Genomic DNA, 27,974 nt, shown 5'->3' with positions numbered 1-27,974 from the left:
TGGAAGTGTTGGAGCGGGTCCAGAGGAGGGCTACAAAAATGATCTGAGGGCTGGAGCACCTCTCCTATGAGGACAGGCTGAGAGAGTTGGGGTTGTTCAGCCTGTAAAAAAGAAGGCTGCGGGAAGACCTGATTGCGGCCTTCCAGTACCTAAAGGGGGCCCATAGGAAAGATGGGGAAAATCTTTTTAGTAGGGCCAGCTGTGTCAGGACAAGGGGTAATGGTTTTAAACTAAACCAGGGTAGGTTTAGACTGGATATAAGGAAGAAATTCTTTACAATGAGGGTGGTAAAACACTGGAACAGGTTTCCCAGAGAGGTAGTGGAGGCCCCATCCCTAGAAACATTCAAGGCCAGGTTGGACGTGGCTCTGAGCAACCTGATCTGGTTAAAGGTGTCCCTGCTCCCTGCAGGGGGGTTGGACTAGATAACCTCTAAAGATCCCTTCCCACCCAAAACATTCTATGATTCTGATTTTCATGTTTTACCCACAATATTAGATACTACTTTTAATAGATAATGCAATTCTGAAAAACACTGCACCTGACATTAGAAGCTGTCCAATTTAATTCTTGCATTTCTGTGAAATCTGAATGTCCCAGTCTGTCTGCAGTCATGCCAGAGGTGAGTTTGCCTCCAAACAAACCTTTTGCACTTCCTCATTCTGTTGGTTCCTGTTAAGTGCATTTGAAGTGATGCCTGCTATATTAATGCAGATCTAGAACTGTCACAGTAATACAGGCAAGAAACATTTTACAATTAGATGAATTAGAAATGTTTAAAATAAAAGTAACATAAAAAGCGCTATTTTGGCTTTGTATGAGCGGACTTGGATGACTGTTTTCTGACAGAACAGATTAATGGAGATAGTCTATGTTCTCTCAGTTAGTTTACAATATAGATTTGTAAGTAACGTACACTAATTTCATAGGTGTTAGAAATTATTAAGATCCAATATTATAGTTAAAGCCCCGGGAACCCTGGCAATGTGCCAGGACACTATTGTGCTAGGTACTATTACAAAAAAAGGCAAATTTTACCCCAAAATTACTAAAGAGAGACAGAAACAGACAATGGAGTATTATGGAGTATAAGAAAAGATTACACACATATTAACAAGTCTGATCAGTTGGGTCTTGATTTGTTAAAGAACTATTTTTTAAAAAGTTACATTAATAATCTGCATACAGCATAACTTACTACTGCGATGCCATCTAAGGCTTTGAGAGAGGGAAGATGGAATAATACAAATAGTCGGTAGTGATCTTGCTTCTGACTACTCAATTTCTACTCATTGTCCAAAATTATCAGATTAGTTAAACCCTAAGTAGAAAAAAGCGTGCGTTTATTAATATACCTTTAAAACATCCGTATATAGGTGCATTCAGACTACTTTGTTTTCAGCTCTTTCTCCAGCTGTCATCTGCATGACTCAACTCTGAGAAATCACTTAACAAAATCCAGGTATCTTCATTTAGATTAATGGCACTTTTCAACACTCAAGGCACAAAGAAAGCCCTTAAAGCAAGTGAAAACTATACCAACATTGCCTTAAAAGCCCTTGTGCTCTCACAGAGTTTCACAGAGTCTGAACACAAATAAGGATCAGGGCCTCAGTCTCCAATTAGTGTCTGAATCCAGCCCGCAAAGTTTATAATACCTACATTAACATTCCAGGTAAGCTGAAAAGAACTGCAGCTGCTGCAGGTGTATTTGTTGGTTATTTGACATGAGTTGCAGAATTGTAAATGGATTGTAAACCTTGATTTAGTCTACCTGGTATAAGTGACATTTATCTCTGCAGAACATTTTGAGCCCAATCCACCCGGAGGGTTCAGTACCTCCTTCTCAGGAGTGAGTATGAATCAAAAAATGTTGGTCTGGGGTTCCTATCAGTTTGGGTTCCACTGCGAAGATGGATGAATGCAGCACCCACAGGCAGCACCTCCTGTTATGTTGAAATATAGCTTCCTCTAGACTTGAACAAGTGGGGAAACACTGTATTTCTAATGTAACAAAACCCAAATTAGTTTTGAAATAGTAAATCTTTACCTTTAAATAACATATCTCTTGGTATAAACAAAGTTATTACTTATGTATAGCTCTGTTAGGGAGTAAATTTTTCTTAACCCAACTAAGATGTGATTCTGTTGTTCTCAATAGAAATGTAATGAGGATAAGACAGATTTTCAAACACATGTCATTTGAGGCTGATAAGATGGTTATTATTTACACAATGTCATGTAAGTTTGGTGAGCTTTGAAATTCCTTGAAAAATAAACAAGACGCACTTACTATAAAGTGAGCTGTAAGAGAAAAAGGTGGCTGATACAGAAGGTAAAACAAGTTACAGGTGACACAATTTGTGTTACTGGGTCCAACTGTAACTAGATCAATGATGATTAGATCAATTAGGTCATTAAACATAGATAAATACGTGTACTTTAACAAGAAATACTTATTTTGCTGGAACATAACTGTTCTGCCTCACTCTCTTCAGTTCTGCTAAAGATACACTCAGATTTTTTAATATTCGAAAACCTCACTCTGTTGGCAGCCAGTAAAAATTCCCCCTCTATGATATTTCACTATAAAGAAACATTTCTACTGTGCCCCAGCTTAACAGCCCGCATTATCACTACCATGGTAAATATAGTACCATCTAGTGTTGAAATGTAGTTTTCAGCTAAAATGAGTTCTTCCAGGTTAGGACAAAACTCCCTTCTATTTGTTTGAGATTGTTGTTGCTAAGCGGTGCCCATGTTAAATGCTTTGATTTTTCCAAATTGGAAATTTTGGAGAGTTTTGGTCATCCAGATTTATGGCAGTGGTCTGTAATAAAACGCAGTATTAGAATTGAAAGAAACTGACCAGTCAATTAATCTGTAAATTAATTCCACCTATTTATTCTGTGCTCAGTTGCTACGTGTACATTTCCTACTAATATCAATGGCAACTTCTTTGAGGCAGGATGCGATATTGCCCCATTATGCAAAGCTACTCATCTTTAATACATTTCAAAAAAGTTCAGCTTCTCCAAAACCAAGAACTCTACAACATAAACATGCCAACTCCCAAATGTACCTTTGCAGTTGAAGCTGTCTGAACATAGACATTTTTTTCTTGCCTGCATTAGATCTTAGATAGTTGTGTTCAGTTGAAATCCTTCTGCAATACATGATTATTTTATTGACTAGTCTGCTTTACACACTCTCATCTGCAACAGGACTTGAATGGAAATGAGATTTCAGCCTAACACCAAGGCTGGGTATTTAGTCTAGAAGAGGCTGAGTGCAAAGTCAGAGCAGAATTTATCCTAGCTTTATAGTTCTTCATGCTTTTTATGTACAAACTAAGTACTTTTCTCTCTATATCATAGATTGGCAAATTCAGTCATTTGCTTGTTTGAAATATTCTTGAACAGAAACAAATAAATGCTGATACCAAACATATATTTTGCTGCCCAGGCTGTGAAATTACTTTTTTACACAGGTTCTTACTGTAGACACCTGGCAACAAGCTTCCTGTAAAGTCAAGGCTGTCAGTGATCCAATCTATAACCTGTTTGCATATTCATAGTTTGCATGACTACGACTCCCCCTTTCTGATAATACTACAGTATGTTAGCCGATCATTGTGCAATGGAGAAAACAAAAGATCACAAAGTCCCAATAAAAAAATTCAAATTATACTGTAGGGGCCCAAAATATCCAGTATTATATCTAGGTTGTATCTGAGACAAATAATCACTTAAATATTCAGTAACATTAGATTGGCTTTGGTGATGACTAAAGAATATTTTTTGGCTATATTATTTTATTTTCCAAAGTATTTATTGGACCCTTTACGAATCCCTTCTCTCTGATGTCACAAAACATATATGTCATATGCTAAAGCATTAATTTTCCTGGCAATTTTTCTAAACATGAAATCCCTAATGCACACAGAATGAAACGCTACGCTCATCGGCAGAAATGTGTTTTTCTCTCGCTATCCTATAGTCTAATAACAAATTGAACTGACAGAGAAGCTTTTAACCTTTCACACCAGGTAGATTAACATGATTTCAGCTGATGGATCGGAACAGGTTAGGATGACCTTGGATCTTCCTTCACTGACTTTCAAAGCTTTTTGCTAGCTCAGTTTCCTGAGGAAATAAAGCTAATGGGATTGTGCTATCTGTATATCCATCTGCTAGCCTTACCACTAATTTTTAAACCTACCAGTGAGTTTTGGCCCAATTTGTCAGACAAGCACTACTCAACTTCCTAAAAATTCCATGAAAATGAGCAGCTGAATGAGAGTTATAAATGGAAAATCCCAGTGAAGGAAAGGCTGCAACATTAGCTCAGCTAAGATGCTAGACACTAGGGGATCCAGGAGACACTTGTTCTGAATGACCTAAGAAACTCTGAGAGCTCACACCTGATTAAGCACGGATAACCCAAAGACAAGGCTCTTTCTAAAGGCAAACCAATTCCTTTCAGTCCTGCTGCTCATCAAGTGACTGCTTAATTAGTTTATAATTTTAGGTAGTCTTTCAAGGTGAGAGTTAATGTTCAAAGGGTTATTCTCAATGTTTGCTGGTTTGAAGTGAGACTTACTAGCTCTCTTCTTCCAATCTGTTCTTCATGTTGGTATTTAGTAGAACTCTCTGAAATTTTAATCCTGCCCAATCACAAGATATGGATTAGTATAGAGAATTCAATATGCATGTGGCAAAGCTCATTTGGCTTTAGACATGAAATATGCCTAAGCCTCTAAATTTTATGGCACGATATATTTGAAGGGTCAGTATTAGAAAACTGTGTTTCTAGATGCATTAGAGAATTTACGTTTACAGAATTTACTAGGAGAGCTAAGGTTTCAACATGGTTCAACATTACACTTTTGTGATATCAGAAAAAAATGGGTTCAAAATTGGCAGAATAAATAAGCTAAGCATAGCTACTGAATTTTCTAATGAAAAAGTCTCAGAGCCAATGTCTACTATCAGGGAGAGACTGCAAAGGAGCTGGCTGCAATTTCCTGAATCAGTCGGGTTCTGTCGTTATCCTTGCCACCAGGGTCCTTGACTCTTTAAAAAATTGCTCAATATTCTTGAAGCTTCACTGACACTCTCCTTTGAAATACTTCCATATCATTTGGAATTCCTGGAATCCTTAAATGAAGCAAGTACATTAAGGACTTTGCCTTGCCTTAGGAGGCAATTCTTTAAAAAAACAAGCAAGTGTATCTCATAAGCACGTCCTTTATATAGCCTTGGTGTTTTAAAAAGGTCAGTTTTCATATGCCAAAAGCAGTCGTGAGCAAAATGAGTGACACAAAACCTTAAGCTAAAAAATGTGGAGGCTAGTTAGGAGAGGTTTAAAGGTGAAGAAGGTTAAACACTAAACACTTCATCATTACACACTTCTTTATTTACAGTTAAAAAAATCTTTACCCTTTTAATTTTACAGACTAAAGCACAAGCCTTACTGGATCAGGCCATGACCTTTCTATTCCACTACAGCAGAAGTGAATGAAAAATAGGAAAAATTATAGCAGTGAGAATAAAACAGCTGTTATAAACACGGCTTACTGAAAATGAACGCTAAAACCGTAAATGAAAATCTGATGGCCATTATAATCAGAGACCACAATCAGGACCTAACAGAAGTCAAGCAATGCTATAGGCTTGATCTTATCTAAAGACTTTAAAATAGTCAATCAGAATACAGAAGAGAACGATAGTTTCAATGCATATTTTTCTCTGCCTTTGGGAAGAACCATGATGAGATGCTCATAATTTACATGGATAAAAAAATGCTTTGTATTTTGTTAATAACTAAGAAGAATCCAAAACTGGTACTACTCATGTTAACATTTTTAAAGTAGGCATTTTCCAATCTAGGCTATTAATGAACCAGTTGAAGAACTTTCTGAGCCACTTATCAATTCATTTTATACAAATGATAATATGCTTGAGAAGTTCTAGAAGGTTATGAACAAACTGAAATTATAATAGCATTGAGGATAAATGGATGACCAGAACAGGTCAGTAAGCTTGATATCATCCTTAGGTATTACAGAAAGGCTGATATGCAACACAGTAAATAAATAAAAGTTAATGGCCTTATTAATAGATGCCAGTATGCTGTGCAGGAAATAAAAATTAATATTAAATTGCTTTTGATGAAAATTTAAATGTATTGATAAGATTAGTATCTTCTGTCTGAGAATGTAATAAAAAAATAATTATATCCAAAAGTGAAGGTAACTCTTGTTAAATAGACAAAAGCTGGCTAGAGGATGGATCTCAAAATCTGACTATAGAAAGAAAATAATCACTTTACAGAGCATTTTTATTGATGTTCTGCTTGAAATTCTTTTTCTCAATGACCTAGCAAAAAAAAGCAGGAGTTCCTTCCTGGTGATTTAGGAGATGCGATAAAGATGTTCGTAAGGTCAGCTATAACAACAGTTTTATAATCACTAACATGGTGGCCCTATTTAAATAGCACGTTTCTGCATAGAAGAAGTTGGAAATTATGTAGCTAGGAACACAGAAATTCACACTGACGTGATGAAAGCCAGTATCTCAGGAACACTGAAAAGGACTAGAACTAATGATAAAAAAACCAGATGAATATGAGCTTGCACTGTTGCCACATGCGAGTTAATATTTAATTGGGTTAAGCAAGTGGAATTATTTCTGGGTATGTCATTATCAGTCCAGTGCTGGAAGTTTCTGTATAGTTTTGCAGGAGGCCATACATAAAAGCCATGTGGACATAATGAAACATGTTCAGAAAGGAATTAGAATAAGGTCATGAGAAATAAACAGTTTATAATGAGATGATTAAGAAGTTCAATCTAACTTAGTTTGTTTAAGATAAGATAAAGTGGGATGATTTTGGCTAAATAAAGAAAAGACTTCTGGTCCTTTAGATCTGATTCTGATCCTTTAGAACACCAGAAAGAGACAAAATGAGACCCAGCGGATTAAATTTGTTAGTAGCCAAATTTGTATTAGAAACGAGATAGACATGATAGAGACATAGGAGAGGTAGATTCACTGTTACTTGAAATCTTTAAAGAGACCCTAAGAGTGGGTTTCATACCAGCAAAACAGTATCAGCAACAGAGATAACCCTGTCTGTGGTGGCTCGTTGGGCTCCCTGGTAGGATGAAACTCCCTTCAACCTACAGTAACCCTCTAAACTGTTAGGTGACTTATGTCCCTAAACTATTTTTATTTCTGCACTGTCTATAAAAGGAATGTAGGGTGACTATTTCAAATGTGGTCATCTACACTGTAGATAAGCAAATTTAGGTGAAATTAATCCTAATCTGAATGGTTTACTGTAAAATCTCCTGTAGCTCCAAAAGATGGTATGAAATTGATGTAGAAATTCCCACTTAATGCTTTCTTGCCCACTTTATGCATAAAGTCAGTCTAGAGAATCTTATCCGTACCCCTTGGTCTTAAAAAACTCTTAATGTTAAAAAGACATTTGCACTGTAAAATAAGTAATTTAAACGCCCTCTTCGGGATATCCTGGACCTCCTGCAAGGCATCTGGAAATGGCCATTGTCAGAGCTCAGGGACAAGGTAACTACTGGTTAGACTTGAATTTGTTCAGAAATATTTTTTAACCAAAAAGCATAAAACCTTTAACCTAAGACAATAAAAGATAATTTTTATAGAGATTAATCTAAATGTTAACCTAAATACATTACACAGCATCAGCCCTACCACTGAATACCAGTTACTACAATGCATCTGTGAATCCACCTTGTTCTTGAAATTTGAGGCAGAATTTTAGTGCAAGGAAATACACTGAGAATGGGAGGGTTTTTTCATCAGTCCTAGAATATTCTAACAGAGACACATGAGGAAAGAAAAAAGAAAACACTGCATTAAGTATATAATATAACTAGATATACTATACATATTTCACAGCTTAGCATATAGTAAATGGCATAAAAATCCTGCTATTCTTGGACGAGGAAGGAGATATATTAGTGGACATAATAATTTATAGATCTAATAAGTTCAATAGTTTTCAAGACTTCAAAACCATAGGTTTTGCACGTACCAAGGTTTTTGAGTTTTCAGTACATAAAATAGAGAAGGCAGACCTCATTAAAATGCTCTGTATCAACGATAGTCTGTTTTCTGTGAACATATTTACCATTTTTTTTCCAGAAAGACATGATCTTACTCAGCATGTGAGCAGACATAGTTTCATTGTGACTGTACTGTGACCATATAAAAGTTGTGTTAGCATGATACTGAGTTCCAACCTATTCAGCCCATTGAGTGAGTTCACTTAGAATCAGTTTAGGATTCTGGAGTGCTTTGGGATATAGTCCAGAACTTAAGTAGCACAAGTTTGTGCTCAGGGGTTGGGAAGGATTGCTTCATATCTGCATATAAAATACTCTGAAAAATTACCTACTGAAAAGTTCTTAAGAGAAGGGATTTGGCACTAGATACTTAAAAAAGCATGTAGATCTATTGGTTTATCCTGTTGTTTCCCCCTCCGTTGTTTCTATTTGACAAACATAGTTACTTTCTTGCATTCTGAATTCAGCAGAACTAGAACATGAGTGTTTCCAAGGTCATGGTAGAATATAATTTTTGGTACCAGCAAAGATCTTTGTAAGAAAGATTGGTGTTTATTAAATAATTTCTGACCTACTGCCAGAGGCAAGGACAAAACTTCTACCTTCAAAAAATCCAGAAAACGACACGTTCTTTAAAAAAACAGGTGCAGAACTATTCCTAAAGCTTTCCTTTTCCATAGCACTCACTATAAGTTACAACAAACCAGAACATTAAACCCGTGTCATCTTTGATCCTGCAACATATTGTAATGCTTTTGCAGCTTCTTTATTAGAAATTAGGATTCCATCTAGGTTAATGAGAGCCTTTAATTGGCCAGTGACACTCAGCTGCAATGAGGTAGGCTTGAAGAAAGGAATAGTGTGTTACAATTTTTTTTAAATTGCCAATATAGTTTACACATAAGAAAGAGACTTGCATTTCCTTTCTGTTTAGTGTACTGTCATCTCACGGATGTCAAGAGCTAGAGCTTTGCTATGATCTTCAACAGAGCTGCTGTGTCATCCCTGCTTACGTAGTTTGCTAGAAACACATGAGACAAGGTACCTTTGGGCCTTTTGATTGTCCTGATTTTATGTGACATTGATTGTGGTAAACTGCTCTGGAGTTGCACAGGCTAACTTAGAAGTTTACTAATCTTACGAAGCTCACTAATGTATAAGATGTATTACTATTTGTTTTTATAAGCTAGGAGTTTCATTTAAGACCTAGACTTATTAGAAAAAACAAAGAAAGCTTCATAGGACACGTGAGAAATGTTTAAAGGATGTTTAAGTGTCACTGAAACCTCAAGACATCACCACAAACCTCTCCTATACATACAGAATATGTTAGACTGCCCACTAGTTTAAAATACAATACATGAAATACACACTTCTCACATAATGAATAAATGATGTCTTTGCTGTGAATGGAATATAGATAGATTTTGACAGCCAAATAAGCCAAATACAATCACTTATGAGCTAGATGGTGGAACATCTTCTGAGAGGCAGTAAGGATTTTCTGCTTTGCTCTGAACTAAACTAACTAGACATTGTGGTTGGATGCCTAAGAAACTCTGGAGAGGCACAGGTTTAGTGATGTGCACTACTCAAGAGTTACCATGTTGACACACAGAGCTGATGGCAAAGAGCACAGCAAAATTAAAAGTTTAATCTGATAAAAACCCAAGTAATAACAACAAAGAACCAGAGACCGGAACTGGTAGCTCTTAATATCTTATATCTTAGCATGTATTGAAAAGATTCACTGAAGCTTAATTGACAGGCCAAATAGACAAGGCAGCATGTTTTTGGATACTTTCTGGGTGCCTCAATGGAGTTCTGTTTCCTGTGTTGGTTTGTTGTTCAAATTATTTAATAGAGGTATTCTATTCAGATAGTGCTCTGTTTGCCTGACTTTGACTAGTACAAAATATTAAATATAGTGTTAAATGATTATTAAAAAATCTTTTTTAAGAGTCTTTCAATGCCTCAAATTTGTAAGGTTTAACTCCGCTGATTCTGACTGAGCCCTTTAAACATTGTTAAAATGTACTGTTTCAAAAGGAATAAAGAACAGAGAGAAACATTTGTTCCAGAAGCTGGTTGGGCAATAGGAATGAATGAGAGTCAGTGAAAGGGCTGAGTATTGGCTTTCTCGCCAAAGCTCCAGCCAACACAGCTGTGCTGCCGCAGACAGATACATGCAGTATATGCACATCCCCAAGGCTAAGAACTATCTCTGCTCCTACCCCTTATTCAGCGCAGCTGAGACAGCAAAATTAAAGCCAGGGCTTGGTTTTCGATATCTGGCACAGGCCACCAACAAATTTAATTCTCAAGGGAAGCAAAAAAGAAAGGAATTATGCCTCAGAGATGTCTCTCAGCAAAAACGCCACACAGCTTATTCACTTGGTTAGGCTGTGACTACTAAAAGAAGTGAAGGCCCTGTGAGAACAAAGATGCCATAGCATGATCTTAAGGCTTCTTACATTGCAAGGGCCTTAGGTGCAGGACCAGATTTTAAGCCTTTATAACTGTGGTCATGGTTAGAATGCTTTCCCAGGAATTTCAAGTGCTGATACGTACCTTATGCCATGGGTTGTGTGTGATGTCAAGACTGAGTAAGTTGCGAATGTGTCTATGTAAGATGTATATATCTTCCCTTGACTTTTTCAGCTGGTTCCAGCTCAGGTTGAAGAACTGCAGTTTGCTTAAGCCTCTAATGCCTTCAAGAGTGACCACATCATTATGGTGTGCATCAAAATATTCCCGGTTGGGCTGCAAGAAAATAGTTGCATGGCCAAATGTGTCGCAAAAGAAACTTTGGTTAAAGTAATCAGACACATTTAATCTTTAAATAGACTTAATTGGATCCAGTACCTGGGACTCCCCTTGCTCTGTATTGGGTCTGTTGAGGGAGACCTAGTGTGCTCTAGATACGTTGCTCTATTTGTTAAAATGAAATGACCATTATAAAGGTCAGATGGGTGATAAAGTGATAACACTGTAATATCGCGATTTAAATTGGAGATAATATCAACAGGCACCAAAACTGTGGGCTGCTAAAAGTATCAAAGTATTCATGATCCTAGTTTAGTCCCTCTGTGTGTATCCTGGCCCAATCCTGTCTTGTGAGCATACCCCATGATGCAAGAACAGAATGAATCAAGGAAAAACTTGTTCAGAATACCAACTGAGAAGAAAATACTTTTTTTTTTCCAAAACTTCACATCTCACAATTTAAATCAAACTAAAGATCGTTTGCTCCTGCAAGATCCCATGAAAAAAAGGTCCTTTGCACAGTCAATACTATAAGTTTTACTTTGGATGTTACCCCAGAAAAAGTAGTTCTTAGTGATAGAGGACTTAGTTGAAACTTAGAGGATTTTTGCTTTCTTTACTATGCTTTTTACAAATACGAAGTAAGAACCTCATCCAAATCTCAGTACAATGAGTGCAAATTTTCTCAGTGGCTTGCACAGAAGTTTTATCTGGCTCCGACAGAATGGGCAGAAGAGAATCCACCTTAAACCTAGGCTTGTCAGGTTGCTTTAGTAGAACAGAATTTAATTTTACCTACTTGCTTTTTTTTCTCTTGATCTGTGAAATCCAAAGCTTGCCTTCTAATATCACAGTAGAAAAAACAAAGTTCATACCAGTGTAACGTACTCAAACTTAGCCATGTATTCTGGCAAGACCAGTTCATGGTCAAACAAAAACTGCTCACAATGCCAATGGGTACAGTCACAATTTCTCTGTTCCAAGGAAGCCCCCACAATTCTAAAGTGGAGGAAAGAGGGTAAATATATTATTGTTTTTTAGCTAAGTTTGATATTAATTTCAGAACGTTAATGAGTCAAAGGTATTTCCTTCCGTGAAGATGCATCAGCTTTATTCCTTTCTGCCATTAGACTTTCTTTGCTATACAGACTCACTCAGGCTAATGAAGGAGTTTAACCTGGTTGCCTAACACTCCATGTAGAATAAGCAATGGTCAGATTCCAGCATGAAGACTGCAGCCTGTCAAAGACCAACCAGCTTAGGTCCTGAGAGCATGGGCAGCTCTCGTGCAGTGCTTTCATTGCTGCACTGTCCAAAACCACCCCATCGTATTATGGTGTAATCACCTTCCAAATTAGCTTTCGTTTCCTCCCTTCTAAGAAACCAGAAACCCCAGTTCCTTTACAAAGGGACAGATGTTGCTTCATGTTAGCATCTGAAAGTTTGGAGGGTATATCAGAGTGAACAGGTACAATTATGACTCAATTCCTACTCCGTTCTCTTGCAAAAAATTGGGTAAAGCAGAATCTATCACTCAAACAATATAGATGACACAGACATTTAATCTCGTTACTTATAACAGTGTATTTCTCTGCAGTACTCATTTTTATTTTTCATAAAGATAAAGGCTCTGGATTTTAAGGGTGAAGATTTCCTCAGTGGTATATGCATACTGCCCTTTGCAACACTCACTCCATCCCACTGTACAAAGAGTGGGTATGAAACTGCACAAAGTAAGCTACTTTTAGTGTGGACTAATGGCTAAATAGCAACGTGGCACAGCTCACTTTCACTCTGTGAATTAAACAAGCACAAATATTTTTTCAAAGAGGGATCTTCTTGCTTGTTATTGCCTTTGAAAGCAGGCACTTGAGCTAAGCAAACACTGTGTTCTGAGGAATGAAACCTCTTGACACAACCCGAAGTCAAAGATGAGTTTAGAATACAAATGCTAATTTAACCTTAACTTTACGCTAACAAGTGCCTACAAATACATACCATTGCCAGAACTAGATGCATCACTTTCTAGGCATTTCCATGGCCTGAATACTGAATTAGCTTCTGGGTAGTTGACTTGATAGACGGGATTCATTGCACAAGCTGGAGCACTGTGGCCAAGGAAAACTTTTGCAATTACTGCTTTCCCTAAACGAGGGAGAAAAGACATTTAATGCTTCTAATTCTAGCTTGGGGGTGCAGACAGGATAATACAACAGTGGTGCTTAATGTAATAACAAGCAGGCTACATCTTGGGCTGGCAAATGAATGCTCTAATATGTATGTAATACATATTAATAAAAAGATGGATTTTTATATATGTAATGATTTTGGTTTTGTTCTTTATGAAACAAATATGCTTTGGCAAAAATGATTATGCTGTGAAAGTTAACATCTGTAGCTGGCTAATATTTAATGTCAGTGAAATCAGAAATACAATTTAATAAACAGTGGAACCTGTGAGGCCAGGTATCCTTTGGATTTGTGTCTTCCAACCTCTTTCTTCCATACTGTAGTAAACCCAGCTTCCCCAAGCTCCCTATGACACCAAGGCCAAGAAAAAGGTAGTATGTGCAGTGGCTAGCCTCACGCTATACATATGCTGACAAACTTGCTAGAAGTCCATGCTGACTGCCCTGTTGACTGATGCTAAATGAACCCTAGAAAATATCTCTTTGTGGGGAAGAGGAGAGGGAGGAGTGGTGTCCTAATTTAGGTTAATCCACATTTCAACAAAAATCATAAATACTTAATTACCTTTAAGACTGCTATACTTTTTTTAAATTCCATTGAAATTTGATCATTCCTAAGCCACTGCAATGACAGAGTCACACTGCACGACTGGTGTTTTTCCTTTCCATGCCCTGTCCTGGACACAGAATCGTGCTCAATGTATTTGTGCCTTTTCTCACTCATCTAGAAAAGATCAGACATTTCTAAAATGAGGACATCTCTCATAGGTGCTTCAAACTCCTGCCTGGGAATTAGTCCCAGTAGCCCAAGCCCTTTGTGGAGCTTCCTAATACACAGAAATGCCACTGGGACAGATTTCAGCAAAGTTTCAGAGCTCCTTTCAAGGCTGCATATGCCATCTCATGGCCATCTACAGTATTTACAAAATGTCCTTTCTGTAACAGCAACTATACAAGCCATCCAGCAAATGTTTCATGAGATCTTTCCAAATTTTGAACTACCATGCTTGAATGACTTCTCAGGATCACTGCTGTTTTTGCCTTCTGCCTTAGCTCATTATTTCAGAAAGTCTGTTCTGGGACATTCACATACGCTTAGACTGTTACAGAGAAGAAAAGCTTTTTTTTTCTGTCATACTGCTCCAAAAATTAAAGCAAGAGCCAAGTATCTTTATTTGACTGAGACCATCCCTTAAAAATGTAGACAAATTTAAGCAGCATGAAAATCTAGCTATGAATTATGATAAGAGATGGTAGGCAGGGAAAGCAAAGAACAGTGAATAAGAAAATAGTTTATGGTATCATTATTCCAACAGAATGAGAGATACAGACAAGAAAATCAGACTGCTAGCCCTGTGGGACAGAGCCCATCGTCCTGTATCCTTATATAGCATTTAACACTACAAAAAGGAATCTCGGTGGGGCCTCTGCAAACTAGCATGATATAAACAATAATAAGGCAAAACAGAACAATAGATACTGTATTTGAAAATACAATCTTGCCACCCAAAAATCTGATCTTTCCTCAGAGCAAAAAGAGAAAGGCAGGTGCACAAAAGGTTGGAAAGAAGAAAAGGAGAGCAATGGGGACTAGAGAAGAGTTGCCCTGAATTAGTTTTCCTACTTTCTATTCTTTTCCTTCATAAGTCAGAATGAAAACTTCCTTACCCGAAAGAGATATTCTAAAGTGGTCTGGACATGGTCCTGCGCAGCCTGCTGTAAGTGGCCCTGCTTGATCAGGTAGGTTGGGCAAGGTGACCTCCAGAAGCCGCTTCCACCCTCAACCATTCTGTGAGTCTGTGAAAATAGTTCTTCTGTTTGTAATTTCTTACTTGGCATGAAATAACATATTCCATCTGCATGGCTATTTTACAGTCTGGAGATGGAAGGGATCACTGGGACAGGACTGACAGTTTCTAGGGTTATGACTGGTCTGACAACTAGGAACCACGCCAGAGGGACCCTATGTTTAGGGCTAGGTACCTGCAGATACCAGAGATAAATGGACTAGGATTAAATCTAGGATTAAGGACAAAGGAGGCAGTGATTTAGAGTGAGGACGAGACTTGCAAGCCAGGACCTGGGATGCTATATTACTAGAACTGAGACTGAAAGAACTGAAAACCCATGCTATGCTGTGTGCTAGCACTGATAGGAAGAAGAAAAATAGTAGCAAAATAATATTGTGTTCAAACAAACACAAACAAAAATTATAAAATAAATGGCTGAAGAAACCACTGAGCCAATGTGTTCTACAGGCAGTAAATACAGGTGCTGCAGCTGTTACTGTGGAGGCTTCCAAACTAGGCCTGCATCAGTCCCCACAAATTCTAGTGGGGGGCACTGATGAGAATTGGTGAGTGAGAAGAGACAATTTACAACAAAAAGAGAAAGGGCAAGGAAAGGACAAGAAAATGGTGAGAAAAACTGGAAGGCACTAATCATGCCTTTGCCACAAATGGTGTAAAGATGTGAAGAATGAAGCAGAGGGAACACAAAGAAATATAATGAGAACAGAGGAAAAAAAAACAAAACAGAAAATGACTAGAAAAATGATGAAAGGAGGGAGGAAAAGAAAGCAGCACTTTTCTGCCTGCTCTTTTCTGTGCTATCCTTCACTAAACAACAGCATTCTTCTGTCCACAATGCAGCATACTGTATGTGCTTCCAGACCCTGGAAACTATCCTCCAGCATTTGTAGCAGCTGCTTTTCCTTAACTGGCAATTCAGGGTTGCATACGTAAGAGTTTTTTTTTTTTCATTACGCTGTTGCAAAAGCAGGCAAAAGACAAGAATAGACATTCTGACCATATAAAGTTTATACATTGCACAATATTTACTAAGGATAGCAGACTATAATTAACACAAATTCCATACTACTGATGTTCACAGTGATCATGAGATCATTTGCAAGATTTTTTTTTTTCCCTTGCCTCTTTATAATCAGTAAGAGTAGTCTCCATGTTCTGTATTACATAAAAAAAAAAAAATCTATCTATTTGCCTCTGGAACGACAAGTCTTGTTTTTGCTAAAGATCCATAGCAGGCAGGTAGCAATAGCATGGGAAGAAAGAGAATAGCACAATAAATGCTGACAGCAGATCCAGAACCACATACAACTACTACAAAACTGTTGATAACTTTTCTTCTTGAAATTCCTTTTCATAAGGATGTAATTTCTGGTGATTTTCAACGCTGCAGTTTGAGCGTCAGCAGGTTAGTGTGAGGATCTGATTAATTATTGCTGGACTTCTCTGCCAAAATAAGCATCAGAGCATGAGGTTTCAATTTAAGAACAGTGTTGGGCTGATAGTTGCTTCTCAGGGAAGATGTATAAATTGCCTATCACCAACTGGAATGGTGTCAACTACATATGAATGGGGCTGATTTGGCTTATCCATACTAGGAGCTAATACGAATTTCATCCAGCCTGGAGGATATCCTATCAGCATAATACAGAGTGCATTGGGGAGCTTCCTAAAAAGTTTTGTTCTCTACAGGTAGTATGAAAAGAGCTCCTAAGATCATTAACCGCATCAATCTGACTTCCCCATGGCCAAAAAATGTGCTGGAAGCAGGTAGTTGAATTCTCTGATACAGATTTCTACTTCAAGTAATTTCAGGTAAAGCTTTAAGTGAAGGTTATTTTGTGTTTCCAACTTTAAGTGAAGATTAGCAAGGGGTGAACAAATCTGTTTCATGTTGTGTTGAAGCTAGATAATGGTGTTTCAGGTATGGGGGAAAATAACTTTTAGCTAAAGGCTTATAGAAAAAATATTGGAAGTGGTACAATCCACAAGATCATCTCTGCCTACCTCTGAATGCTTCTTGTGGCTACGCTGTTTCTGAATCAAACCATACTCTACCTTCCAAACCGCCAAGCAAACAAAAAAACCCCCAATCCCTCCCTAACCCCCGCAACTTGCTGAGCCATGTTGTGCCACTAACTGAAATACTGCATCTCAGAATGGACATGCTTTGGATCCCAAGGAATGTGTTTTCATTTTAGCAGCTAAAATGGCCTGGGCTCAGAAAGCACCTGCTGTCCTTCAGGGAGAGAAGATTTTGCTTTCAAGATTGAAAAGGTCTTCCAGCTCCCTCCAAGCTCTCAGCTGGGATTTCTACACGCAGAAATCACGCACATTTATATGTATAAAATAAACTTTCACATACACATAAACATAGTAAACACCCATAAAGAGATGAAAAGCACTGTATTAACTGTACTAAAATTGACACACATAGCAAGTCAGCAAACTGCTCAGTATGCAAAGAAGAAATGGGTTCAACAGGGGCTCAGCCTTGGCTACAAGAACGCAACTGTACACAAGTCAAATCACTTAAAAAAATATGTGGCCATTTTCTCTGTGTCTGAGTAGGAAGACAATAAATTCTTGCACTTCCATCTAGTACTGTAAGATTCCTTAAAGATTATGGCGTAATCAAGACACTTTAGAAAGAGAACCAATGTAGAAATGCAGTAGGTTCTCCATTTTTTCAATCAATGGAAAGTTTTCTTATAAAAAAAGAAGATATAACAGTCAAAATCCTTACTGCAACTAATAAAAATATTCCTCTTTCTCAAAAAGATTCTGTACTAAGATTACTCATCCCAAACCCTTTGGCTTTCATCCCCACAAGAATAATTTATTAACTTCTCCTTGCCAAACCAATAAGATCCTTGCCTGGAGAAAGTGCCATTAAAAGTAAGCAGAATGCTATTTATAAACAACCTCAAATGGAACCTGTAAGTACAGAACTACCTGCAGATCTAACAAACATCCCTGAACATAAAAAGAAGGCATACCTGAGGTGGACAAGCTTGGAGTACTCAAGCAGAAAACAGTCCTTGAAATACTGCCAGTCTAAATTTGAATCTCCCCTCAACTGAGCATCAAGGTTATTCATACAAAGATTATGTAAGCAACTTCTAATGCTTCTTTACAAGTAATGCTGTGTAGAAACTTAGAATAATCATTATCACTGTTGTTAAAAAGCAATTGGATAGCTTGCTTGTTCTTTTATCTTTCTTTTATAAAATCAAGGCCTTCATAAAGTTGAGTCCAACTGTATCTGTCCACCACTAAACCATGTTTCTAAGCAGCTCATCTACCCGTCTTTTCAACTCGACTCGACCCCTTCCCTGGGCAGCCCTTCCAGTGCTTGACAACCCTTTCGGTGAAGAAAGTCTTCCTAATATCCAACTGAAACCTCCCCTGGTACAACTTGACACCATTTCCCCTGACATCCTATTGCTTGTTACTTGTGAGAAGAGGCAGACCTCCACCTGGCTACCTGCTCCTGTCAGGCAGTTGTAGGGAGCGATAAGGTCTCCCCTCAGCCTCCTCTTCTCCAGGCTGAACACCCTCAGGTCCCTCAGATGCTCCCCATAAGCCTCATGCTCTGGACCCCTCATCAGCTTCCTTGCCCTTCTCTGGACACGCTCCAGCCTCTCCATGTCCTTCTTGGAGTGAGGGGCCCAACACTGACCACAGCATTTGAGGAGTGGCCTCACCAGTGCCCAGTACAGGGGGACGATTGCGTCCCTGGTCCTGCTGGCCACACTGTTCTTGATATAAGCCAGGATACTGTTGGCCCTTTTGGCAACCTGGGCACACTGCTGGCTCATATTCAGCTGGCTGTTGACCAATACCCCCAGATCCCTCTCTGCCAAGCAGCTTTCCAGCCACTCTTCCCCAAGCCTGTAGCGTTGCATGGGGTTGTTGTGATCCAAGTGCAGGACCCATCACTTGGCCTTGTTGAACCTCATACAATTGGCCTTGGCCCATCGATCCAGCCTGTCCAGATCCATCTGTAGAGCCCTTCTCCCTCCAGCATATCAACACTCCCACTCAGCTTAGTGTCATCTGCAAACTTACTGAGGGTGCACTGAATCCCCTCGTCCAGGTCATTGATAAAGACATTAAACAGAACTGGCCCCAACACTGAGCCCTGGGGAACACCACTTGTGACTGGCTGCCATGGGTAATTTTATTTTACCAATAGGTAATAAAAAACCAAAGGCAACAAAAAATCAGTCTTTGTGGGCTCAAAGGTTCAGCCTAGTACACCACCAAGAGAAGGAGAGTGTTTCCTTTCTTGTCAGCTATCTGCAAATGGAGTCGGTGGAGCACTGATGCTTCAAAATACTCCAGATCCTTGTAAAACTTTTGTTTCATTAAAAATTATTAACATTGAATCATAAGAAACAGGTTCTAGTTTGAAGTACCTTTAAAAGTTTGCCATGGATTATTTGATAAAGCTTCTTCAAAGTGAATGTTTCCCACTGTTTCCAATTCCATCAACAAGAATTGTACTACCAAATTAGAAAAATTCTTCATTTCCACTTAGAAATATTTTTAAATTTTGCCTGAAGCAGTATAACAGAAAAAATTAACATAATTTTGATTTTTTTTGAAAATCAACAAATTTAGACTAATTAATGATTACAGAAAGTTTTTTTTTTTTTAAATCTGAAAGATTAGAAATGTGGATATGCTGATCCTAATATGTGGATATACTGGTCCATAATGCCAGGCTTCATCCACTTCACCCTCAGCATTGTTCTGTAATCATTAGCTTATGAGAATCACCTCAAGTAAGAGAAGGTCTTAGTTTGCTATTTAGCGTTCATAATAATGTCAGTCCAAATTATAGCACTAATGAAACCGTGCTGGACTTGGGTGCAGTGTGAGGCACTGGCATGGAATCAGAGGCAAGTAACAGCAACAAATTTCACAGTATGTTTAAATTCTCCCACAGTTGTTCCATCCTTGACATGATCATCAGTCTTTCCTGCTCTTTATTAACAAGCTTTAGAACAGTACTACTTCAGTATACGATGTCCACTCAAATGCAAAATCTAAATGATTTGATTTTGGGGGGCCTGATGCACTACAGACTCTTCATACTATGCTTGTAGATAGAACAGTGTTCATTGGTCTTAGACACAAAACCAAAGCAAGAACCAGCCAGATGAATGGTATGCCTTAGCTGTCCTGCAGAACATCAGACAGAGAACAGACAGCTTTCTACTCATCAGAAGAGAGGCATCCAATTCTTCCTTCATAAAAATTCTGTGGAATGAGCTTCAGACCCATGCTGGCATCCAACTCTAGGCCTATGTCATCACCGACATCCTCCACATGCCCTACTATGAAGGATTCTCTGCGTGTAGACTTCATGCTGGCCATTGATTTTAGAGTGAATTTGACTCATGAAGTCCTAAGATAGAATCGAGAATGACAAGAAAAAGAAGCCATTTAAATCTCATTGGAATTACAGGGGAAAAAAACCCCAACAAACAGAACACCCACCCCCCCATGCCCCCAGCACTTTGCTGGCTCTACTTGTTAAACGCCCAGAAAACTTTTCCAAGCACTGGGCCAATATAAGTACTCATCCCAGCTATTTTTGTTCAATCCTTTCCCTATTTACTGAGATCACCAGTAATGGGAATGGCAGCATCCGTCTACTAGAAGCTGGCATGGATCCAATAATTCACATAAGAACTGCCAATTTAATGGTATTTGCAATACTCCTAGTTTGGACCTTATAAAAAAAAAAAACAACAAATGTGAGACAGGCTTCAAGTCCTGTCCTTAATCTCCTAACCCCCAGCCACCATCATACCCAATTATTAATGTCTGAAAATATCAGAATACCATTCGTGTACAATTCACTGAACATACTCATTCAGTTTTCTGTTCTGGAATGTTATTCTTTCCTCCAGCACATTTATTTTTTGCAAGAATGCCTTTTCAAGACTTATCTTTTCTGTATTTCATTATACCTTAGAGATTTATTACATTTTACCCAACATTTGCAGCTTGGCCAATTCAAGTTCCAGCAGATAAAAAGACCCCACTAGGATTCAGAAGCAAGAGGTTATATTAAAGTACGGCAGGAAAATTATCTTATTTATGTTTCCTCAAAAGATAATCCCTCTAGGTGTATACTGAAAAGCATATCTGAAAACATCAAACCAGAAAATTATTTTAATAAATTCAAACTCTTGATTGTCAATAGAAAAAGCTGAATTACTTGGCCAAAGGAACAACTGTGCTCTGAGCAACTGCACATACTCTTCTGTTGTATACTGGCTCATATCCCAGTCTTATTCATATCAATTAGACCATTGTTTCACCCAGGCAGGACCAATCCCTCAATGTGACTTCATTATGATGCAAGTCTCAGCAATAAAAAGAAAGAGAGTTAGAGGGTATAGTTAATATGGAATTGCAGCTTTGCTTCAGACACCTAAAGGCAGGGATCATTTCTCTTCCCATGTTTGATTACTGTGTGGCATAGTAATTACTCTTTGCTTTGGGGAAGCAAAACTCTTTTTGCATTCTTTTTTAAGAGGTAAATCTTCAGGATCAATCAAGCCATTATACAGCTGAGATTAGGTAAACAAGAGAATAAACTACTCGTTGCTTTTGCATAACAACCATGGATTTGGCTCCCAAGTATAAAACAGCCTTAAAACTCTTCTTAAAGAAAGCAACTTAGCTCGCTCTGCCTACACACCCAATGTGGATATTATTTAAAATATTCATATATGCACTAACTATATAGGCACTTCTGAAAGAGAGGTGAGATGACTGAAGCACATGCTTGTTTCCTAGATACTACCTGATCTACATATGGCAAGCAAAGGAAGAAGATATGACTGTAAAGGCATGAGCCCGCACTGGCGGAGTCCTTGGTCTCTGCACCCTTGATCAAAAGAATCTGTTGACTCTTGATCAAAGTATTTATAAGAGGTATTATTTACATAATCAGCAATATTTTTTCAGTTATATTTGTATAAACATATGTGCAAAGAGCTCACTCAAAGTGCATTAAATACATACTAGGAATGTTTACAAACTGTGGTACAGAAAATCTGTGACAGAGGTCTTTTAATTTTTGAATAACTGCAGTTGCACTGATGCAACTACAGTCTGACTCTGATCCATTATGTTGCTTATATTGTTCTTAAAGGAAGGGGAACAGACTAATCAGTTGGAAATTAGAAAAAAAAAACCACCAGTAACTTTAGAGCTGGATGGAAAAGAGCTTTCTAATCTGCAAAACACAGACCTTTCAGAAATGTTTATAGTACCAGCTAGAATAGACAATAACCATGATAATCTGGGAACTCATCAGGAAGGTCTTCTGCAAACACCTGTACTAGATAAATAAAAGAAGCAACTTGGAACTCAGTTTACCACATTAGATGAGTATCTTATGTAGTCCACTATTCTGGACTGGATCTCTAAGGCTTCCTTCTTGGTGCAGTTCCATTTAAGAGCACCATGGTCAAAGCACTTACCTAAGGCTTGAGACACCAATTTCAAATAATTATGATCCTGGCAGAACTGAAACGGGAAATGGATCCCCTACGACACATTAAGTGTCCTAGAAACTTGGCTGTTGATTATTCTGAAGAATAATTAACACAAACAATGACATCATACATGTAATGTATTATTTTATATTTCCACTCAAAGTGAAGGGGTAGCATTTGGAAGATCTTTTTATTATGGATAAAGATAAACACAGAAAAATTAATAGATTCTTTAGTATCTGTTCAGAAATGCAGGCATGATTTACATTTCCATTTATTACCACACAGGCTTGATTTGGATTTAAACTAAAAGACCTTTATACAAAAGGCAGTGAAAAAAAAATATAACTCTATGCACAAATCCCACTGATACCTATCTTCCATCTTCTTTGACATGGCTACAGCAATGGAAAGGAGTTTCGAGTAAACAAAGATGAGCCTTAGGGAGTTTTGACACAGACTTTGGGATGATCAGGGCTGTGTATATTGGATATGACTCTAAACCATGCAAGTTGGTAAGAAATTTTTATTAGAATGAGAGAAAGATTAAGCCATGTACATAAACCCGTGGTAGTAATCAGAATGCTCATGCTAGAATTGCCAGACTGATATCACCTTCCTATTTTTTCTATTAAGTTTCCAGTAAGGTTGACCTCTTGCAAATTCTGCAGAGTATGTAAGCCCTGTGAATGTTTTAAACAATACAATTTTAATCTAATATAACATTGCAAATGCTGAAGAGCCTGTAGGCTAAGAGGCAGATCATTCAAATGTAAAACCAAATTTGACTGGAGTCTAAACAATGTTAGCCTCTGTTGTAAACTATAGCTTTCTTTTGACATGGAAAGAGAGAATGCATTTTGCCGAAAGGGAATTAGCTTGGAAGGCCTTTGTAAATGATACTGCAATGAAAATAAACCTAGTCCCCCAGCCTTAGTTTCACAGCTGTGCATGAGAAACCTAACAGATCATGCCCCATGTCATGAGTACTCATTAGCTTTTGGCTGCAGCCCATGACTTGGCCTCAGGATATCATGAGAACTAAATCACTGATGTCAATTGTCTCTCCCCAATGATTACTCTGCAGTTCTTTGCAGTGAGATGCCACTACTGTTTGTAGTGTCCTTGCTAATAAATAATAATTTCTGAAAACACTCTACTGCCTTCACACTTGTACTTTGTCAGCTGTCATTTCTTAGACTTCCGTTTCCTTCCCTATCATCATGCCCAGCTTCGATTTCTCTCTCTCTTTTCTATGGCTTTGAAGGTTCACAGCGATCCGGTCTCATTCATCTCTACCAGCATCTCCTTCTGTTCTAACTACTTTTATCTTGGTATCAGTATGTTTTTCATGTATTCCCCCAAGGCAAAATGGGCAGAGCTGCAGCAATTCTGTCTCCCTTTTGGGGTGTGACAAGACAGGTAATTCAGAAAGCTACATGGTCTTTTGCTAGAAATGAACATTTACACATTTCTTCTCCCTTTATATGCCAAACTGCTAATCACAGAGCTCTCACTGGTTTGGGACTAGGCTCCAACTCAAAGGTTAGCATAAAGACTACTAATTTGAGGGGGAAAGGGGAGAAACTAATTTTTCATAGGAGCTAACTTGATATATGACAGCATGAGAAAGAGCCAGGATAAAACTTCTCCTGAACAGGACTTAATCTCTCCAAGTTATAAAAAAATTAAAGAATCCAAACACTAAAATAAAAGTTAAATGGCAAGCCTTTTACATGATACTGAAGTGCAGACAAAAAACTGCAGCTATAAAAAAAACCCCCTAAAAAGATCTTTTCCTCAGCAAGAATCTCAAAGGTCTTTGAAAATAAGTGATTTAGTTAACTCTGCATATGCAGAAAACCTTGACAGCCAATGAGTTCCAAATAATATTTCAGCCTTATTTCTTATAAATCAAGGTTTAAAATTGTCCTTTCTGTTGTTCAATAATTCTAAAAGTTAGCCATACTTATTAGGCACATTTATATACCATACTATTAAAATACCACACATTAGACAATTTTGAAGAAAAGAAATCATAACAAGGACACCAGACTCACCTCTATATTCTTGATCAGGTTATTATTCAATCAAAGTATATTCAGCTTTGTTAGGGCTTCCTGATTTTCAGTCCTGGAAATTTCATTGCAGTAAATATAAAGTTTTTGCAAATATACACAATTTTGTAGACCATCTATTTTCTGCAATAGAAGAAAAGGTATTACTTTTCAGCACTGAACAACAAAATAGCACTCTTTTTTGTCAAGATGCCATTAACTTGCACAGAAAATTGTTAGGTAGTTCGAAATAATTTGAGGCCACACCCTCTCTGCAGAGTTCTGCTGATTTAGAAAGCTTTTCAATTAAGCCAACAAAGAAAAAGTAGTAGCAGCTAGCATGGCTCATGATAAATGATTATGTGTTTTGAAATACAGTTTTATTTTTGTTAAAACGTCTTTGTTCTAACCAGTTTCCTAGAAAAGGTTTCAGTGCAATTATTCTGGTTTTAAAAAATATTGTTTCTAATGAGAAAGAATCCAACAATAGGTTCTAAATTACAAAACCCTGTAATACATAACAGATGCTATTTGATCCATATCTAAAATGGGATTTTTGAATACTTAAGTAAACAAGTGCTAGATCCTGACTCCTTTGAATAGTGCCTTCTTCCTTGAATGGACAAAAGGAGTGTTTGTGAAAGAATGTGATTATCATTGTAAGGGACTGGAAATTGGCTAAAGTTGGCTAGAAAGAAAACTCATAGTTAACTTACCACTAAACAGCATTCAGCAATCCACAGCTCTTTGAGCAACAGGCAGTACTCTAGGTCTGAAATCTTTGGAATACTTTGTCCAGTGGGAATGAGAGTAGCTATATTTGGGAAATAATTCATGCCTACAATTCTGGGATGACCTGAGAAAAACATCTCCAGTGACGTTGTTTTTATACCTCTTAATCAACGTTCTCATAAGACAATCCATTGCATGTATACTGGAAATGAAATGCAATTATTATTCTCTTTTTCTCCATGCTGTAAAAAATACATTATACAGTAGAATGTCTTACTGCCATTACAGTCAATTAGAGATAGCTGCCTAACATCAGTCATGTCTTTTAAAATGTCCTCTGCTACTGCAGATGTAGTAGTTTGCAGATTGCAAAATGTGTTTGCAATTTTGGCCACGTTCAGTATATAGCAGTTAAGTAGCTTGCTTCTGTTCCCAAAGCACATTTGCAAAGTATTACATGAGTGCTTCATATCACACCTCATAATGCACCTTCAATTGAAATAAAAATAATTTTCAGTTATGCTATTTTAATAAAAATTAAAAACTGGAAATCCATAACTTTATCTATAAGCTGGTATATGTATGTGTATACATACACACACACACACACATACAGACATATATATATATATGTATGAGGATAGATGGCGTGCTTTATCAGTCAGTTTTCTACTTCTGGAGTGGTTGCATCAAGTAAATATAAGAGCTTTTGGCCAGGAAAAACAAAAAAGTTGGAATTCATAGAATTTCATTAAGGGTGAGCTTCAGTTTGATATTAGGAGACAAAGCAATAGGTATCCATGTGCGCCTCTTGCCTAAGCTCTCACGTTAGTCAAGCGATTTAACCAATATAGCCAAAGGATCCCAGAAAGCCATTCAGATGACCAGACAGGAGGTATGTACATTACATTAAATTGACTTATTCTATAGGTTCCCTTGACTATATTGACTAAGGATGGGATTCAGAATATCCATTGCAATTTCGGAGACCTCGAAGTATCCTGCAGTAGGGTGCAGTTTTCTGTATATCCTCCTACGTATGTGTGGTGTCTCAGATACCTTGAGGCAAGTAAAATGGCACTAGACAGCTATGTATGTATGCAGCTGAATCCTATCCTTGATCTCCTCTGATAATAATGAGAGCCAAGAAATGAAACACATGTGTAGACAACTACCTGTAGACACCTAAATAAAGGTGTTTTAAAGTGGAGTAGGACTCCATTTTAAAACTCTAACCCGTTCATAGTAGACAAAATTTCCACTCAGTTAATCACCTGATTCTGCTTAGAACTATCCATTGTCTACAAAAATGCAGGACCAAGTCAAAACTCCAAGATGTATTTTGATCAAATTTATATAACAAGCTTATTTCTGTTTATATATATGAATATTTCTGCAGGACACTTCACAGGAAACAAAGTAGGGAATTGTACCTTAAAAGTAATTTACTCTGAAGTTACTCTCTTAACAGACTCTCACTTCTGCATCCTAACTACTAATGTGTTTCCTGCAGTTCTGAAATGTTTGCATCACCACAAACTGTTATTAATGCATGCCCTATACCACCTTTGGAGCATTCCAGAAGGGAGATGACCCTACAGATGGTATATCTAGAGAAGCAAAAATAATTGTATATTCTAGCAAGGATATTTATAGAAGCACTGAGAGGGGAAAAAGAAGTTTAAAACCAAAACCAAATTAATAAATTACCAACTCCATAATTATTTCCTCTGGTTTCTGGTTTTGGTTATCACTTACATCATCTCTTGAGTTCTCTGCAGTGACTATAATTTCTTAATATCTTCTTAGAAAAAAGTACAGCAGCCACCCACATGATTCATCAGTCACAGGATTTCCAAGAAATTTGGAAAGAAGATCTAAATGCCTAACAGATTGAGTTCTAGAATCTGTATTTCTAATGGAATCACAATGGAGATTACAACAGAAGAAAGATGAAATTGCCTGGAATACTTCAATTTACTATATTTTTAATTAACTTTTTTAGATTCTAAAGATCCAGAAAGTAGTATAACATAAATTATTCCAACCACCTCCATAAGGAAGGGTGAGGAATTGCACTCACTTATCTTTTATGGGAGTCAGTATATTTTATTTGCACAAAACATAGAGTAAAACTGAGCAAGTCAGAGCTCATAATTCACCAAAAATCTCAATAAAAGCCTCACTGCATGTATGAAAAAATGTATCAGAATATAATTGAGTATAAAACTTCTGCTACAACTTAAGTAATCACACAGCTGCTACTATTAATCTTTAGCATTAGCAAACATTTACTTGTATGTAGGAGTATGACTTGCATTTTTTTTTCTTTTTGAAAGTGCTTACACTGTATTAACCATAGTATGCACAAACTACACCCTTAATATATCACATCCCTGCTGCTTTTGAATTTCTGCCACAGGATTTAATGACAAACAGCCCCTCTAGCAAGTAATTTAGGACAGGAAACGAAGAATATATTTTTCCATTTACACCAGCTAAGGAAATTACATTAGACCTGAACAAGATTTGGGTGGGTGCCTGCTTCTCTGGGCTCCGTAGGGAAGCTCAGGGAATTGTTCTGCCTGGCCTAGAAGGTGCACGGCTTTGGCAGCATCTCTTCTGGAGCGCTGCCTCCACAGGGAGCTTCTTTATCATACGTTACCATAGGGTAATGCCACCTGTTGGCCCACCACGGCCTGGCCTAGCCGAGGCCTCAGCCTGGGGCTGGGCTGAGCCCTCACGCCGGCGGCGGCGCCGGCCCCCAGGCGGGCGGGTGTGGGGACGGC

General features: G+C 37.8%; 1 protein-coding gene across 1 annotated transcript in view; it reads right to left on the bottom strand.

Moving 5' to 3' along the window:
• Positions 1-26,483, bottom strand: part of LRRC9 (leucine rich repeat containing 9) — a 38,459-nt gene extending 11,976 nt beyond the window's left edge. Inside the window, 21 exon segments of the mRNA XM_035888665.1 lie at positions 542-672; positions 1,199-1,285; positions 2,062-2,138; positions 2,141-2,266; positions 2,658-2,717; positions 2,720-2,803; positions 2,806-2,830; positions 8,828-8,953; positions 10,682-10,873; positions 11,752-11,875; positions 12,865-13,021; positions 14,125-14,190; positions 19,295-19,411; positions 20,162-20,250; positions 20,757-20,841; positions 21,700-21,704; positions 23,012-23,079; positions 24,457-24,597; positions 25,170-25,351; positions 25,354-25,387; positions 26,460-26,483. Coding sequence (XP_035744558.1) covers positions 542-672; positions 1,199-1,285; positions 2,062-2,138; positions 2,141-2,266; positions 2,658-2,717; positions 2,720-2,803; positions 2,806-2,830; positions 8,828-8,953; positions 10,682-10,873; positions 11,752-11,875; positions 12,865-13,021; positions 14,125-14,190; positions 19,295-19,411; positions 20,162-20,250; positions 20,757-20,841; positions 21,700-21,704; positions 23,012-23,079; positions 24,457-24,597; positions 25,170-25,351; positions 25,354-25,387; positions 26,460-26,483 — 2,000 coding nt within the window.
• Positions 26,484-27,974: the final 1,491 nt, after the last annotated feature.

This window comes from Egretta garzetta, unplaced genomic scaffold, assembly GCF_000687185.1.
Source record: "Egretta garzetta isolate BGI_Z169 unplaced genomic scaffold, ASM68718v1 scaffold311, whole genome shotgun sequence".
Taxonomy (NCBI): Eukaryota; Metazoa; Chordata; class Aves; order Pelecaniformes; family Ardeidae; genus Egretta; species Egretta garzetta.
The sequence above is the reverse complement of the archived record's forward strand: the minus strand, read 5'-3'. Positions and strand labels throughout refer to the sequence as shown.